General features: G+C 43.3%; 2 protein-coding genes across 4 annotated transcripts; one reads left to right on the forward strand and one right to left on the reverse strand.

Annotated features, from left to right (window-relative positions):
• The first annotated feature begins 4,653 nt into the window (after positions 1 to 4,653).
• LOC123406343 (protein DETOXIFICATION 45, chloroplastic) lies at positions 4,654 to 9,754 on the forward strand. 3 transcript variants are annotated; one of them, XM_045099844.1, is made up of 14 exons: positions 4,654 to 5,117; positions 5,322 to 5,443; positions 5,651 to 5,794; positions 5,907 to 6,028; positions 6,206 to 6,341; positions 6,684 to 6,780; positions 7,218 to 7,318; positions 7,830 to 7,993; positions 8,192 to 8,263; positions 8,340 to 8,456; positions 8,532 to 8,627; positions 8,712 to 8,833; positions 9,231 to 9,285; positions 9,447 to 9,754. In XM_045099844.1, exons 1-14 carry the CDS (start codon positions 4,777 to 4,779, stop codon positions 9,465 to 9,467), a joined length of 1,710 nt encoding a protein of 569 aa, XP_044955779.1. In that variant the 5' UTR covers positions 4,654 to 4,776; the 3' UTR covers positions 9,468 to 9,754. The 3 variants fall into 3 exon arrangements, with proteins under 3 accessions (XP_044955779.1, XP_044955781.1, XP_044955780.1); XM_045099846.1 differs by having other exon boundaries at positions 4,704 to 5,117; positions 5,949 to 6,028; XM_045099845.1 differs by having other exon boundaries at positions 4,705 to 5,117; positions 5,325 to 5,443.
• A 1,107-nt stretch (positions 9,755 to 10,861) lies between these two features.
• LOC123402799 lies at positions 10,862 to 14,261 on the reverse strand. The gene is made up of 7 exons (XM_045096759.1): positions 13,975 to 14,261; positions 13,357 to 13,446; positions 13,187 to 13,267; positions 12,936 to 13,067; positions 11,562 to 11,780; positions 11,280 to 11,372; positions 10,862 to 11,182 (listed from the first exon to the last, which is right to left on the reverse strand). The coding sequence occupies exons 1-7, from the start codon at positions 14,167 to 14,169 to the stop codon at positions 11,000 to 11,002; spliced, it is 993 nt and encodes a 330-aa protein (XP_044952694.1). The 5' UTR covers positions 14,170 to 14,261; the 3' UTR covers positions 10,862 to 10,999.
• Between the last annotated feature and the right edge of the window lie 892 nt (positions 14,262 to 15,153).

A 15,153-nucleotide genomic window follows, 5' to 3' on the forward strand; every position in this document is an offset into this window, starting at 1 on the left:
GGGGTGGGGGTGTAAACACGATCGAGCAACCACATCATCTCCTTTTGATTTCAACACACCCTTCCCTTCCTTGGTGCACATATAGAATCTGATCAAGTTTATAAATAAATAATACTCCATTATATGGGATGTGAAAATATATTCAATGATAGTATTAGTATTGATTTGATATTGTAAATTTCAATAAATTTATATATAGACTGTTAATTAGATATACTACAACTTTCTTTATTAATCTAGAATCCAAGATTAATAGGAGTAGCAAATATGACATTCATAGTATGCAACTCATGCCCATACTTAAACATGTGAGCACGTACAAAGCATAAAACCAAAACATCCATGAATAGAGCATGCATATACGCCTAGCACATGAACGAGTAAGTAGAGGATGAACAAATCATACCCTTCGATAGGTCATAAAAGGGCCACATCATCAACAACAGCCTCAACTTCGTCCATGGCCTTCTTAGAGGCATCATCGGCCATGGTGTCGGTACAGGGAAAATAGTCGAAGTAGAGGACGATGACAGAGACAGATCGGGAGCAGTCACGCCGAGACACCCCCTTTCCAAAAAAGACCTTATAGCCCATCTCCCTATGCAGGTTCTCGAAGGCTCACGTTCAGTTGTGCACGCGGTCCACATAATGATATCACCTGAAGAAGCTCAATACATGGAACAATAGATGACGGCTAGGGCTAAATTGGCCAACACCTCCAATATAAATGTCGTCACGTAGGGCGTTGTGGGCCTAGGCTTAGGCCACAAAGACACGATAAACATCCACGGTCCAACGTCACAACCACATTCGGTAATGATTCGATAATTAATTATTCCTTTGAAATGATAATATAACGCACGATAGATCTTAATATACCGCATGATAGATCTTTCTTACATACCGATGCCGATACGGATTTGAAATGTACACCTCGGCAAAAGTAGAGTGGAGAGAAAAACACAACTATAACCATGCATGCATGCCTCGGTGACAGGAGGATAACCCCGGGGTAGCCTCATCGAGCCTACTCCTTCATACTTCGGCATAGTGTGGGACAGATGCTTTCCTGCGCGCCGGCTCCTCCTGGCCGGATGCGAGACCCTCACCGGCTAGGAACCCGACGGAACGCCGTCTGGCTCGATGGCCACCCACTAGCCAGATGGTGAGCACCTGTCGCATCAACACGACTGATGCGACCGGTGCCCGCGACTAAAGTTTTGACAAGAGGGAAGCGGGGGCGGCCGACACTCTGTCACGGTCTCTCACCTCGATTGAAGTGGGAGCGGGGAGGTAGCCGTTGGAAGGGGGTTAGGAGGTATTAAGGTGGGTTAAGCTGGGTTTAGGATGGTTTTTTAAAAGAAAATGCATGTTTTCGAAAATGTGACCGTTGGAGGGTCAAATTTGTCCAAAAATGTATTTTTTTTCCTATAAATAGGGCTGCTCAGCCCACACATTTCTCACGCTCAAACATGGACAATATTGAACATACTAGCTTCCCACTCTCCGATTTCTGTCTTGATGGTTTGGACTTTAATATCTACCCCCCGAGCTCCAATCTCACTACCATGCCCCCACCCATGCAACCACCCTATACCGATCATCCCACTCTCGAACCCAATAGCGATAGCCAACCCGAAGGTCAAGGTCACACCAATTCTAGTAGTGGGACGTATTCCTCCACCAGAATGGGTGTGAGGCAAAGAGTTCGTCGTAGGACCTCCGTGGTGTGGGAATATTTTGATGAAGAAATATCCATGGTGGACGGTGTCGGGAAGGTGATGGCAAGGTGCAAAAGGTGCCACAAGGAGCTAACCGGAGAAAGCAAGGGAGGAAATGGACACTTGAAGAGGCATTTGGATGCCCACAGCAAGGCGGATGCAACGAGCGAGTTGAGCTCGGCCGTGCAAACTCAGCTCAGGTTCAAACTGACGGTACGGTAAGCAATTTCGTCTATGATCCTCGTGTTCAGCGAGAAGGTCTATGTCGTCTTATTGTTTCGAATGATTTACCACTAGGAATTGGTGAATCTGACGGTTTCATAGAATATATTTAAACTTGTCATAATCCTAATTATAGACCAGTTTCTAGACAAACTACAAGTAGGAATCTTAGAAAGCTTTACCAGACTCGTAATGATAAAATAAAAGATGATTTTTCTACGTGCACTTTTTTAGTGTCGTTAACATCTGATATATGGACTGGTCGGGTAAAGCAAGTCTATATTAGTGTGGTAGCTTATTATGTTAACGAACATTGTCATCTACAAAAAAGAGTCATAGGATTTGAATTAATAGATGTATCACATAGTGGTCCAAACATTGCTGAAGCTATACTCAAAGTTGTGAATGATTTTGCTCTTGCCGACAAAGTTTTCGCAATAACTTTGGATAATGCTTCAGCAAACACGAGTGCAATGAACACCCTGACTCCTATATTCTCCATATATGTTGCATCCTTTTTAATGCATCAATATTGTGCTTGCCATATCATTAATCTTATTGCTAAAGGTGCTTTACATTTATGTGAACCACACATTGAATGCATACGCACTGCAAATATCTTATCTTTCGCATTGTACTCAACGGATTTCAAACTATAAGAGATAATGCATTGCCATAGGTGCAACTCCTCATAAGTTTAATTTAGACATGCCTATTAGATGGAACTCTACATATTTGATGCTCAAGGCAGTTATTCGGGACAGAGTTTCGTTCAATGGTTTTATTAATGCAAATTATGGGGTTGATCCTCTAATCACCAATGAAACTTGGCATGTTATTACATTATTGACTGCATTTCTTTAGTTGTTTTATGATGCAACAATTACTTTGTTTGGGATTTATTAACCCACATCTCCTTTGATGGTGCATACCATATTAGACATTGCTAGTCATCTAAAAGCACATGAAGGTGATGGATTATTACTTAATGTTGTTGCTGACATGAAAACTAAGTATTTAAAATATTGGGAACATATTACACTATCGTATGCATTTGCATTTATCTTGGATCCGAGAGCTAAACTTGAAGAGTATCATAGTGCATTCAATGTACTATCTACGTCCTTAAGTTTAGATTATACTGATGACTTCAACATGGCCCATGACAAGCTATATGAAGTTTTTGCTAAGTATGAGCAAACATATGTCGGAGTTCGAATGCAACGACCTCGAGCAGCACCTACTGCAGGTAAAAAGAGAGGAGCATGGAGCAAGATCTTTGGTTCTTCTTCTTCGTCCTCCTCTACCGCTGGAAGCTCTTCTACTTCAACAACTTTGATTCAAGTTGCCGGAGAGTTAGCGAAGTACCTCAACGGTGAAAAAGTCATGTTTGATTTAGATAGTGAGGAAGACTTCAACATACTGCAATGGTGGCAAGAACACAAACTTACATTTCCGGTGCTTTCCATATTAGCACGTGATGTGTTATTAGTACCCGTCTCTATGGTGTCATCGGAGTCTGATTTCAGCCTTGCTGGAAGAATAATTGAGGAAAGAAGAACTAGTCTCACCCCTGATATGGTGAGAACACTGATGTCCGTTAAAGATGGGGAGTTATCAAGAAGGAGAGCCCAACACACTGCAGAAAACATGGAACTGCTAGCCATGTTTGAAGATATGGGCTTTGACTTAGACTGGACATCGGAGTTATCGGTAGATTAGTGATGTAGTGTAGTCCTTTTGTATTTCTTTTGTAATTTTCTTATTTTTTTGTAATTTTCTTTCCTTTTGTAATTCTAGAGCATGACTTTGTACTCTTTTACTTCCCAGGTATGGAAGATTTTAATGAGGCAGCCACTAATAAAGTTCAAGATCTATCCCGGATGCTACATTGTATTAAACTCTTAATTAGTTAATTTGTGTGTCTAACGTGCCATTTTTTGACTATAAAAAGGGATGCCCACTCTCTTATTCCTCATAATCAAAGTCTGAAACTCCATCTCATTTTACACACACAAACATGGCTGATGCAAATCAAAACTTTCTTTAGGGTGTTGTGAGATCACGCAGTCGTGGTACCATTTGGAGTTACTATGATGAAGAATTTGTTGGAGATGAGGATGGTCTCGCCCGAATTTTTGCAAAGTGCAAACAATGCGGTAAGAAGTTGCTCGTGAAACAAAATGCAGGAACCGTCCACCCGATGTGGCACAAGACGACACACGTGAAAGAGGCAGCAGAGGTGGCGACTATAGCTGCGACACAAGGTTGAAGGATTTGTAGAGCATGGCATGTAATGTAGTATTTGTAAAAAAATTTCCTTTCTCTATCTTTTAATCTTTTAGTATTTTTAAAGGATGACTTGTACTCTTTTATTTTTATGGGATGGAAGGTTTTAATGAGGCCGACGCTAATAAAATTATAGATTTATTTCATATAATACTCTATCAAACTATATATTTGTAGGCTTTTTTACGGGTTTTTTGGGTCTGTTGTATGATAAAATAAAAGTAAAACAGAGCAATCGTGCTATACCGGACCGATGTGCCTCAGCATGCTGCGGGCCGACACGTTTATGCCCCATGAGGCCGGCACGGCACGACCTGATTAGTAAATGTGTCGTTGCGGGCCGGGCCGTGCCGTTTGGGCAGGTATGCTTGGTTAGTGCGTTATATGTTGGGCCGGCGGCGTATCTGCTCACTGCGTTTCGTCGTCATCATCCTCTATTCTTCTTCTTCTTCTTCTTGCTAAAAAAAAAAGAATCATTATCCATCCATTGATTGCTCTCATCTCCGGCCGCCGCTTTGTACAAGAAAGAAAGAAAGAGGAGCGGATGGGGATGAGCGCGCTCGTCTCCGGCCAGCCGGCGCTGCTATGCCCCAAGCCCTCTTGGAGGAGCAGCGCTAGGACTAGGACTGTGAGAGCACCGGCCGCCGGTTCTGCTTCTGGCTCTGCCTCCGCTGCATACCCTTCTTCTTTCTCCCCAACGGCGCCATCCCTGTCTCTGGGACCCACCAAGGATTTCACATGGCGGCGCACCGGCACCGCAAGAGCCATCATCCCCCTTCTCCACGCGCTGCCCCCTCCTCAGGACGCACAAGACGACGACGGCACCGCATCCTCCTCCTCTCTTGCTCTTGCTCTTCAAAAGGAGGAGGACAATGCTCTCTCGTTGTAAGATTCATTCATTCATTCATTCCCTGAGCTGAGCTGCTGCTCTCTTTCTGTAATTTACTACAGTACATTATGACTGAACCATTTTCCTTCCTTCTCTAGTACCTACAGTACATTATTAATCTTTACATTCTCTGCATCATATGTATGTTTTTGCCTTTTCTAATAACATAACAAGAACAACAATCGGAAACAAATACGCAGCAGCCGCCTTTATCCTGGGACTGTCGGCATCGACCTCATTCTTCTAGCCCTGCCTGCAGTCTTAGGCCAGGCCATCGACCCCATGGCACAGCTCATGGAGACCGCGTACATCGGTAAATTAGGTACGCACCGTCTTCCCTTTCCTTTCCTTTCTGCTGACTGATATATCATCCTCATTGACGCTTCATTTATTTATTACCATGACTGACTTTTCAAAAGCTATTAGTACCAATGTTACTAACTGCATACACCTCTTAAGCTTCTGCTGCTGCATGGAACCAACTTGTTTAGTTATTCTCTGTCTCAATCCTGGCATGTGTGTTCTCAAGGTGCTCTGGAGCTAGCGTCAGCTGGTATTGGCGTCGCTATTTTTAACATCCTATCCAAGATTTTCAACATCCCCTTGCTGAGCATAGCAACCTCATTTGTGGCCGAGGATATTTCCAAGAATGCTACCAAGCATTCTACTTCAGGTAACAGGACCATCATCTCGTCTGATGAATAAAACGTTTTAAGTTTGTGAGCAACTTTGCTTTGCTTTGCTCGTTCAGACAATGCAACCTGACTCTCCTCTCCGCGTTGCAGGCAAACTGGAGCTGACATCTGTGTCATCGGCTTTGGTTCTAGCTGCTGCTATTGGTACAATCGAAGCATTGGCATTGTTCCTAGGATCAGGATTGTTTCTTAAACTAATGGGCGTCTCACCTGTATGTATGTTTATATCATCATGATTGCCTTGCCTGTTATCATCTTTGATTCCTTCTTCTTATGGAGTACTATCTTTTCCTTCCCCTCTTTTTTGCGAATGGAGTGGATTCAGAATAGTGCATTTCCTCCACTTGTGCCTGTTAGCACAGAGTCTAAGTTTACTTCTTACACTGCAGGTCTCTCCGATGTATACATCTGCGCGGCTGTTTCTTTCGCTGAGAGCCTTAGGAGCACCTGCAAATGTGATTATGTTAGCAGTGCAGGGTATCTTTCGTGGATTCAAGGATACCAAGACTCCCGTGCTTTTTATAGGTAACTACCTCATTGTTTGCTTATTGGCATTGTGTTCTCACCAGTGGTGAGTGCAAAAGGTACCTTTTTGATGCACATAATGGTGGTGTCCCCCTAAGTTAATTATATTTTCCTCTTATATTCCTTGGAACTATTTTGCAGTAACATGCCAGTACTGCATTTTTTGTTTTTATGTTCTATTTTCCCATGCCAAATGCCATGAATAGTTTATCATTCACGCATTTGCACATTGATGCTGTTTGTAAGCAATTCGGGTTTGAATTGGAGGCGTTCCATACAGTTATATGATGTAAAAATAGTCTCCTTTCTTGCAGACTTACTGATTATTTAAAACACCTGTAGGTTTGGGGAATCTTTCTGCTGTGGTCCTTCTTCCGCTACTTATATATGGTTTTAAGCTTGGTATAACAGGAGCCGCAATTTCTACAGTCGCATCCCAGTAAGTTTTCTATTAGCTCGGTGTAATCTGAGTTCAAGAGAATTATGGAAGTCAATTCGACATATACCAGCAAATGTCTCTCCCAGTTTGGTTCCTATATGTTGCTGAAATAATCAAAGGAAATAACACTTGCTGTCAAATTTGCAACTTACCTTTTTTTCATTATCTGGATACATTTAAATTGCGACAAACATATGCAGTACTATGAGATTAGTGGCTATTAGCAGACCTACTGATATTGTGGCATTCAGTTTATTGGTTATATGATTACACATGTCAGATTTACTATCAAAACATGAAGTGTAGTACTCATGACATAATACTGGGCTGTTGGGTGCCTCACCTTTTTTTGTAGTTTTATTAATTGAAACAAACATAGGATGGACCAGTTAGAGCTGCTGGGAATCTCACCTGTTATATGGTTTATTACGATGTAGGTACATTATTGCCATTTTGCTTATGTGGTCTCTAAGTAAAAGAGCTGTTCTGCTTCCTCCAAGGATGGACCAGTTAGAGTTCGGTGGATATTTGAAATCTGGTGAGTCTATGATGCTATCGTCCTACTTGTTTGGTCAGTTGTGGACTCATGGTGTAGGCTACTGAAAAAGTTCTTCAGATATGTTTCTGTTGGCCTTCAGAGTATGGATTGTGTACATTCAGAGTGCGGTTTAGGTCCTTCTATAGAAGTTTCTCCTCCCGAAATTTCTGTTTATGGCTTCATTTTTCTAGTCAAAGCGCATTCCTGTTGGAATGTACACTTGAGCACTTCAAAAAGACTCTTTTTTTGGATACCTACAGTCCATCCCATGCCCCGGCATATGATATGTTTCTTCTACTGTATCTTCTCATGATACATTATCTGACCGCTGGGCAATGGGCAACCACAGATCCTTTTGTCCTTGTTACACCGATATTGTTTAGAGATTGCATCCCATCTTTGCTTGCACTAATGCACCTGTGCTATTTTTCTCTGTTTTCTTTTTCTTCCATTCTTTCTCTGTTCACCTATAGATTATTTTTTACAATCTCTGTTTTCTTGACATCCTAAGGTGGCATGCTATTGGGAAGAACCCTCTCGATACTGTTAACTATGACCATCGGTACATCAATGGCTGCTCGACAAGGCCCAACAGCTATGGCTGCTCATCAGATTTGTTTGCAAGTATGGCTTGCTGTATCTTTGCTTGCAGACGCTTTAGCAGTTTCTGCCCAGGTATGCATTTTCAGTTCTCAGAAATCATCCCTACTTTTAGATCAGCTTCCTTTTGCAGACGTCGTTGTGTATTAGTACAATTTATACAGAACCTTACACGACATACTACTAAATTCAAATATCATTTCTCTAACTGAGGGATCCTGTCATAATTTATCTGTTCCATAAGTGCAGGCTAACTTTGTGTGCATTTCTTAGGCTCTGATAGCAAGCTCTTACGCAGTATTGGACTACAAAAGGGTCCAGAAGGCAGCAATGTTTGCTCTGCAGGTAATCCATCATTTCATTTGCATCGTGAAGTTCAATTTATCTGCAAGATACAATTAACTCATTTATTATTTTGCAGATAGGGCTAGTTAGTGGGTTAGCTTTGGCAGTTGGCCTGTATATCTCATTTGGCAGTATAGCAAGGCTATTTACCAACGACCCTCAGGTCCTAACGGTCGTGAGCTCCTGTGCATTGGTACGTCTTCCTACTTTACCATTTGATTGTTACGCACACCATATCTAGCCTTATTCTAAATAAAATTCATTTCAGTTTGTCTGTGCTAGTCAACCAGTTAATGCCTTGGCATTCATCTTTGATGGTCTCCATTACGGTGTCTCAGATTTTGATTATGTCGCTCAAGCTACGGTATGGAAACCACTTCTGGACAGCTTCGTATATGTTCTGCCTCTCTGTTGGTATTGATTTCTTGATTTTATTTGCGTTACATAGATTGTGGTTGGGGTGATATCATCGTTGGTCTTGTTATATGCTCCACGTGTCTTTGGCCTGGCCGGAGTTTGGGCTGGTTTGACAACACTCATGGGACTGCGCATGGCTGCAGGCATCCTGAGGTGATTAATTATGCTTCTTGTTTGTTGTTCAGTTACATTACACATTACACCTGTGCAAACCATACATGTATATACGATACTGTGGCAATATGTTTAGTTTTCTTTTTGTTAGAAAAATATAATGGCTATAGTGGTGTCAATACGTTGCTACAGCCTACAGCAATAGTGTGATTACAGGCCAATCAGGCCACACTGACCAGATTCTAACTAGACTATACCGTCATTAATATACCGAGCAAATTATTTGTATAATGGACTATACATCAATAGTGTTATTGAAGGCCAAGCGGTAATTGATGGTGATGGCTGTTTTCATATATGAGCAACTTTTTTTCCGTTGATGTGATCGATGCTCTTTTATGTTCTCATCTCACTTGAACCGTTCGACAAATCTCAGGTTGCTATGGAAATCAGGACCTTGGTCATTTTTACACGAGGAACCAGAAACCAAGGTTTGTTTCCTCGTATACAACGTTATTTTTGCTAAATAAGGATATGTGGCTCTTCAATACAGTACTGGCTTGTTAGAATGCAAAGCTGGGTATTTTTTTTTCACAATTATATATTGTTATGATCTAATGGGGTGTGCTTGAATCAATATTTACAATTGCAGGCGCAGCCACTAGCATCATAATAATTTTATGATGAGACAGCGCCAGTTGGGTGGTAGAGGGAGCTGGCATGCAGATGCAGCTAAGGAATGAAGAAGCACAAGCATCATAACCAAGGAGGGATCAACTTGATAAGCTAATAGGATTGTGATTGGTTTAGTCACTTTTGTGCATGTATGTATTTATATGTATGTAAAGTATAGGAGGAGTATTTCATTTTATGTTGCCAGCATTTATCCATTTATTTGTTTATTCTAGCTATGACCATTTCTGATGATATGTATAACATGGAAGAAATGTGAGTTCAAGTTAACGTCCATTTCTGATTATTTTTCTGCTTGTATTATGGACAATAATGACGATGCTCTTCAAGAGTTTGAGATTACTGTGAGGCATGTTGAAAATGCCAAACCAAACTTACTTGATAGTACCTTGGCAAGATAAATAATCCCATGAATGCATGCTGTTGTAATGTGTAAAAACTCCTAAGGACTCACTTGGAGTGATATTGCATTGCAGGAGATAAAAGCCGCTATGCTACCCGCCATCCAGAGTAAGCGATTTTTCTACTGTTGAGTGATTTTTGGCTGTTGGCCGTTGTTTGTCGTTCACCTTGGCATGGATGACAGGTGGGGCCTGTTAGGCATGGGGTGCAGAGAAAGAGATGGACGATTTGCTTCAGTTGGTGGTGAGCATATTGCGTTTTATAATAACATAACGGGAGGTGGAGGTGGATGAGAAATCCTCTCACGTCCTAGCAACCAGCGCCATCCTACTTATAATAACTTAGAAAAGGCAAAACCCAAAGGAAACAAGATACCTTATCTCTCTTATTACAGCTAGGAATACAAACAACTTTCCCTAACAAAAACAAAACTAGTTCAACCAACCCTTTCCCTAAAAAAAACAAAAGCCCTATGTCAACTAGTTCAACCAACCCTTTCCCTAAAAAAAACAAAAGCCCTATGTCAACTAGTTCAACCAACCCTTTCCCTAAAAAAAACAAAAGCCCTATGTCAACTAGTTCAACCAACCCTTTCCCTAAAAAAAACAAAAGCCCTATGTCAACTAGTTCAACCAACCCTTTCCCTAAAAAAAACAAAAGCCCTATGTCAACTAGTTCAACCAACCCTTTCCCTAAAAAAAACAAAAGCCCTATGTCAACTAGTTCAACCAACAGCTAAAAAAACAAAACTAGTTCGACCAAATAAATGTAACAAAATGCCCCTCCGTCGAAACTGTCGAAATGGCCTCAAATTGCCCATGTTATGTATACCAGCACTAGACCAAATGATATAATCACAGGGGCATTTTAGTGCATTTGTGACACAATCAAACTGTTGAACCTAATACAGATTTTAGTTGCATTTACCAGCTCAAGACCACTTCTACCTGTTGGTTTTCAAGTCCCCAAAAATACAAAATTTCTTTTTTCTATCTGAATACCAACTAACACAACACAGAACAATATATATCCGTACAAAAAACCACACATCTCAGCAGACCAAACTAACAAATCTGAAACTCAACCGTACTCGCTGTGCCTATCTAGCAGCTATAGTTGTGTCTGCGTGTTGTCTCCAGGGCCAGGCGGCAGCTCGCCGCCCATCTTGGGGGCGGCTCCCAGCACTCTCTCCATGTCAAAACGCACCTCAATGTTGCGCATGCTGTACCCGACGATCATCAGCCAGAACAGCAGGTTCGCCAGCTGAGCACCGCTCGTCTCCGACACCGCCGTCTGCAGCACCACAAACACCAAGTCAGCGACATCATATACATGCTTCTCTCTCAGCAACTGAAACTACCGGGGAGTGCTGGTGCTGGATTCATGTTACCTTCATTTGTGCAGGGTCCGAGACGGCCAACAGACGCTTTATGAATGCATTCATAGCAAACACGACGTCCTCACCCGCACTACTCGCAAGTTCCTACAACAGAAATCAAATCAGTATTAGCTCAAGCCTAAACCATCAATCGAATTGGCTACAATCAGAAGCCAGGCAAAATGGTATGCATGATCGTCACTATTTCTTGAGATGGAAATTCAACGTTCTCCAACAAAAGATGTGAAACCTCAAGTATATCTCTGTTTAAGCTAAAAGTGTCAATATATATACCTTCAGATTTTGAGGTTCTAGAGTTTTCAGGTATTCCAGGAGCTCATTGCTTCCTTGAGATGATTTCCTAGCAACTTGACGGCTCAGCTCATCGATTTCTGCTTCAAGCAATTCTATATATTTCACAGCGTCAATCTTTTCTGGTCCAGTGGTCTTGTTCCATCGGATCACTTCCCCACTTACCTTTTTCTGGGTTCCAGGAGCATAATCTTCTGAATCCTGCAAATGTCACGCAGACATATTACATCATAAGTTTAATTCATATGGATCAACATGTGTCCTTTCTCACGAAATTTGCTATTTATTTATGAGAAATGAAACAAGAGAACCATGGAAATCTTTCAGAATGGTCAAAACATGAGTATCTTAGTTCAAAAAAAAGAAAACATGAGTATATTGCTGGGTGTGAGTTCAACTACACCAGTCAATCAACAATATCACCAGCATCTCTTTGCAATGTTTTACAGCAATAACCAAGCTAGTACAAATCAATATGGATGCAGTACTTTGGCATGACTCTGGAAGGTGAGGTGTCTAGGGAGGTCAACCATCTCACAGTGGCAACATCTTAGGATGTGTTCTGTAACTTCGTCTAACCCAGAAAAATGAATATTGCATCTATCGTCTTTTCCATACCTTTGTTAAGCACTGGGGTACCCAAACCAGTAAAAAAACACCATCAGAGTAGCGAGCTTGCATGTTAAAACAGCTAACACAACACAACGCTCTAAAGATTGCCCTAGATTTAAACGCATGTAGATTCAGAACAATTGGTACCCATCAGTAGTTTCATACAAATTTCAGTGGAACAACAAAAACGAATTGACCAACTTTTTCAGTCAGATCTACTAAACACTGTAGAATATCAATGTTGGACTGTTTACAAAATGATACATCAATATACATGACATCGGTGTGATCAGAGCTGGCCAAACGGACCGGCATGGCCCAGCCCGGCCCGCAGGGGCACGCCGTGCCCGTGCCGTGCTGGCACGCATGCTGCGCGCTCTATCCCAGGTACGGCCCAGCTGTTATTCGGGCCGGCACGGAGACACACCAGGCATGCTAGACTTTTTTGGGCCAGTTTTGGCCTATTGGGCTGTTCTTTAGGTCATATATATTAAAAAAAACAAATAAACGGGATGTGCCATGCCAGCGCGAGTGCCGGCCTCCAGGACCTGAATGCTACCAGTTGGCACGGCCCGTTTGGCCAGCTCTGGTTGTGATCAGCCGATCAATATTTCTGTGAAATAATTGCTAAGTGTTTCTTCTTTGTTCCTGGAGGCAAGTGGAATCATTTGGAGACTGTCGGCACAACTATTGAACCAATAAATCCATGTGAAGAGTAATATGGTAACATTGGTAGAGAAGAACCTTTTCTTCTTTGGGTTCAGGAAGAGCAATCTGCTCCAAACTCTGCTGCAATTCAAGGCGGTACTGTGCATTTCTGAACATATACCCAGTCATCAAAACACTGTACATAAGCTGTGCCAGATTTTCAGCAACCTGTGTTGATGAAGATAATGCAACATGTCACAGGTTTATGGTAAAAAAAAGTAAAAAAATACATGTGTTGTGTACAAGAAAAACAAACTCCATGCTCTTCACATATGACATTCCATTACCGTTGTGACAGTTACAGCAAAAAATTGAGGTGGAAGAGTCCCAATCATATTAGTGACCGTATGGCGCATGGCATCAACAACCTTTGAGGAGAAGAATATGCAGGTCAGGTAATGTGAGTATATAGAAAAGCTGTGTGGACTGCAAGCAGTGGCGAGGCAAGTAAAAGAACCTGTGTTGGGGCTCTTTTGACGAAGAGCTCCATAAACTCTGGCTGGACACCTTTTACGTATTCGAGGAGAATATCCCTCCGGTTTTTGGGCTGCAAGGATGGATCAGAATAGTACTCCCTCTGTACCATAATACTTGTTGTTGGGGAGAAGTAATCTAGTACTAGTTAGTTATCTCCAACAACAAGTATTTAGGAAGAGAGGGAGCAGTAGATAAGCACAGATTTGATAGGAAGAAGACTTTGTATTTAATTTATGTAATTTTCCATTCCATGGCTTTAACAGTCAGCGGTTGCAATGAGGGTTCAGGCTTGCAGTTAACACATTTGAGATTTGAGTAGACTGGAATGCAGCTAACAAGAGCATTATTATAACTCAAATGGACTGGTTGTAATAAATCGTGCAGAGCCTGAGCCTGAGCGCGTGGAAGCAAATTAACCCACTCGATTTGATTTGATTGATGAAACTAGATACATACATACATACATACATACATACATACAGTAACGTATATTATCATATCGAATCGAATCGGGGTCGGGGGAGGGGGCAAGATTTAGATTAGATTAGATTAACACGAGTGAGTGAGGGCGGGATGGGAGGTGGTTTCGATTAGTTACCAGGTTGTTGTTGGCGCCGGCGTCCCCGTTGACGCCGTTGGTTCCGGCGGCGGCGAGGCGGAGGCCGGGATAAGGGCGGCGCGCGGAGAAGGAGGAGGAAACGAGCGGGGGCGGGGGAGTTGACCAACGATGCTGCGGAGAGAGCAACCTCATACTAGTACAAGAGGAGGCGGGTAGTAGGAGGGACGGCGGCATGTCGGCGGCGGCGGCGGCGGCGGCGGGAGTTGGTGTTTAGTTGGGCTCTCCGCCTTGCCGTGTGTCCTCCAGTCCAGGGGGCAAAGTGGATAACACCAACTCTTAATCTAAAGGATTACCAAACAAAGTAGTAAGAGCAACTCCAATGGCACAACGCATCACATGTCCGTTTGGATCACCGCGGACACAAAACACAACCCAACGCGTCAATTCAAAAGGACGTGCGCCCGTTTTTTGTCTGCCCGCAACCCATTCCAGGCTTAAATTTGGGCCGGATTTGCGTCCGCGCCGACACGGGACGGACGTGCGCGATGCTCGCCCTTCTCCTCCGCCTGGCCCACTTGTCAGTGGCACACAACCACCAATTCCACCCAAATCCCCTCCCCCCTGCCATGGACGACGACGTTGACCCTTGATGCCGTCGCGGGCCTCGCCTCCTCTAGTAGCCGCAACGGGCGAAAATGGTCGGCGCCGGCCAAGAAGAAGAAGGTGATGACGCCCGCGGAGTGCGTCGAACAATTGTTGAGGAGGAAGAACCGCCGGCATTAGTAAAAATCCAGGAACGAGGCCGTGGCGGCATCCACCTTGCCGCCGCCTTAGAGCAGGAGGCCAACATCACAATGAACAGCCAGCTCGTCCGCGAGGCCACGAGGTAGACCATGCTGATACTAGGGGTAAACCTTGGCCATCACGGGCTCGTCGCTGCCACTACGACCTCGGCCAGCATTGGCTCATCGCCCCTTCGTCACCAACTTCCGGACTAGCCGTGCATGTCCTCCACGCCGGCGGCGCACGACTTCCAGCGGTACCACCCGCAGACATCCCGTTTCTCCTAGTCTACGGGCTCTGGTTCAGCGGAGGTGAGCGAGGTCGCACCTGGCACTCCAGACCCCGCGAGCATCGACCTCAACGCTATGTGTGTGGGCAGTGGATCATCCTCCGGGGGTGCGTGGAAACGGCCTCACGATCACCGCCGATGCCATG

This window comes from Hordeum vulgare, chromosome 6H (genome assembly GCF_904849725.1).
Source record: "Hordeum vulgare subsp. vulgare chromosome 6H, MorexV3_pseudomolecules_assembly, whole genome shotgun sequence".
Lineage (NCBI taxonomy): Eukaryota > Viridiplantae > Streptophyta > Magnoliopsida > Poales > Poaceae > Hordeum > Hordeum vulgare.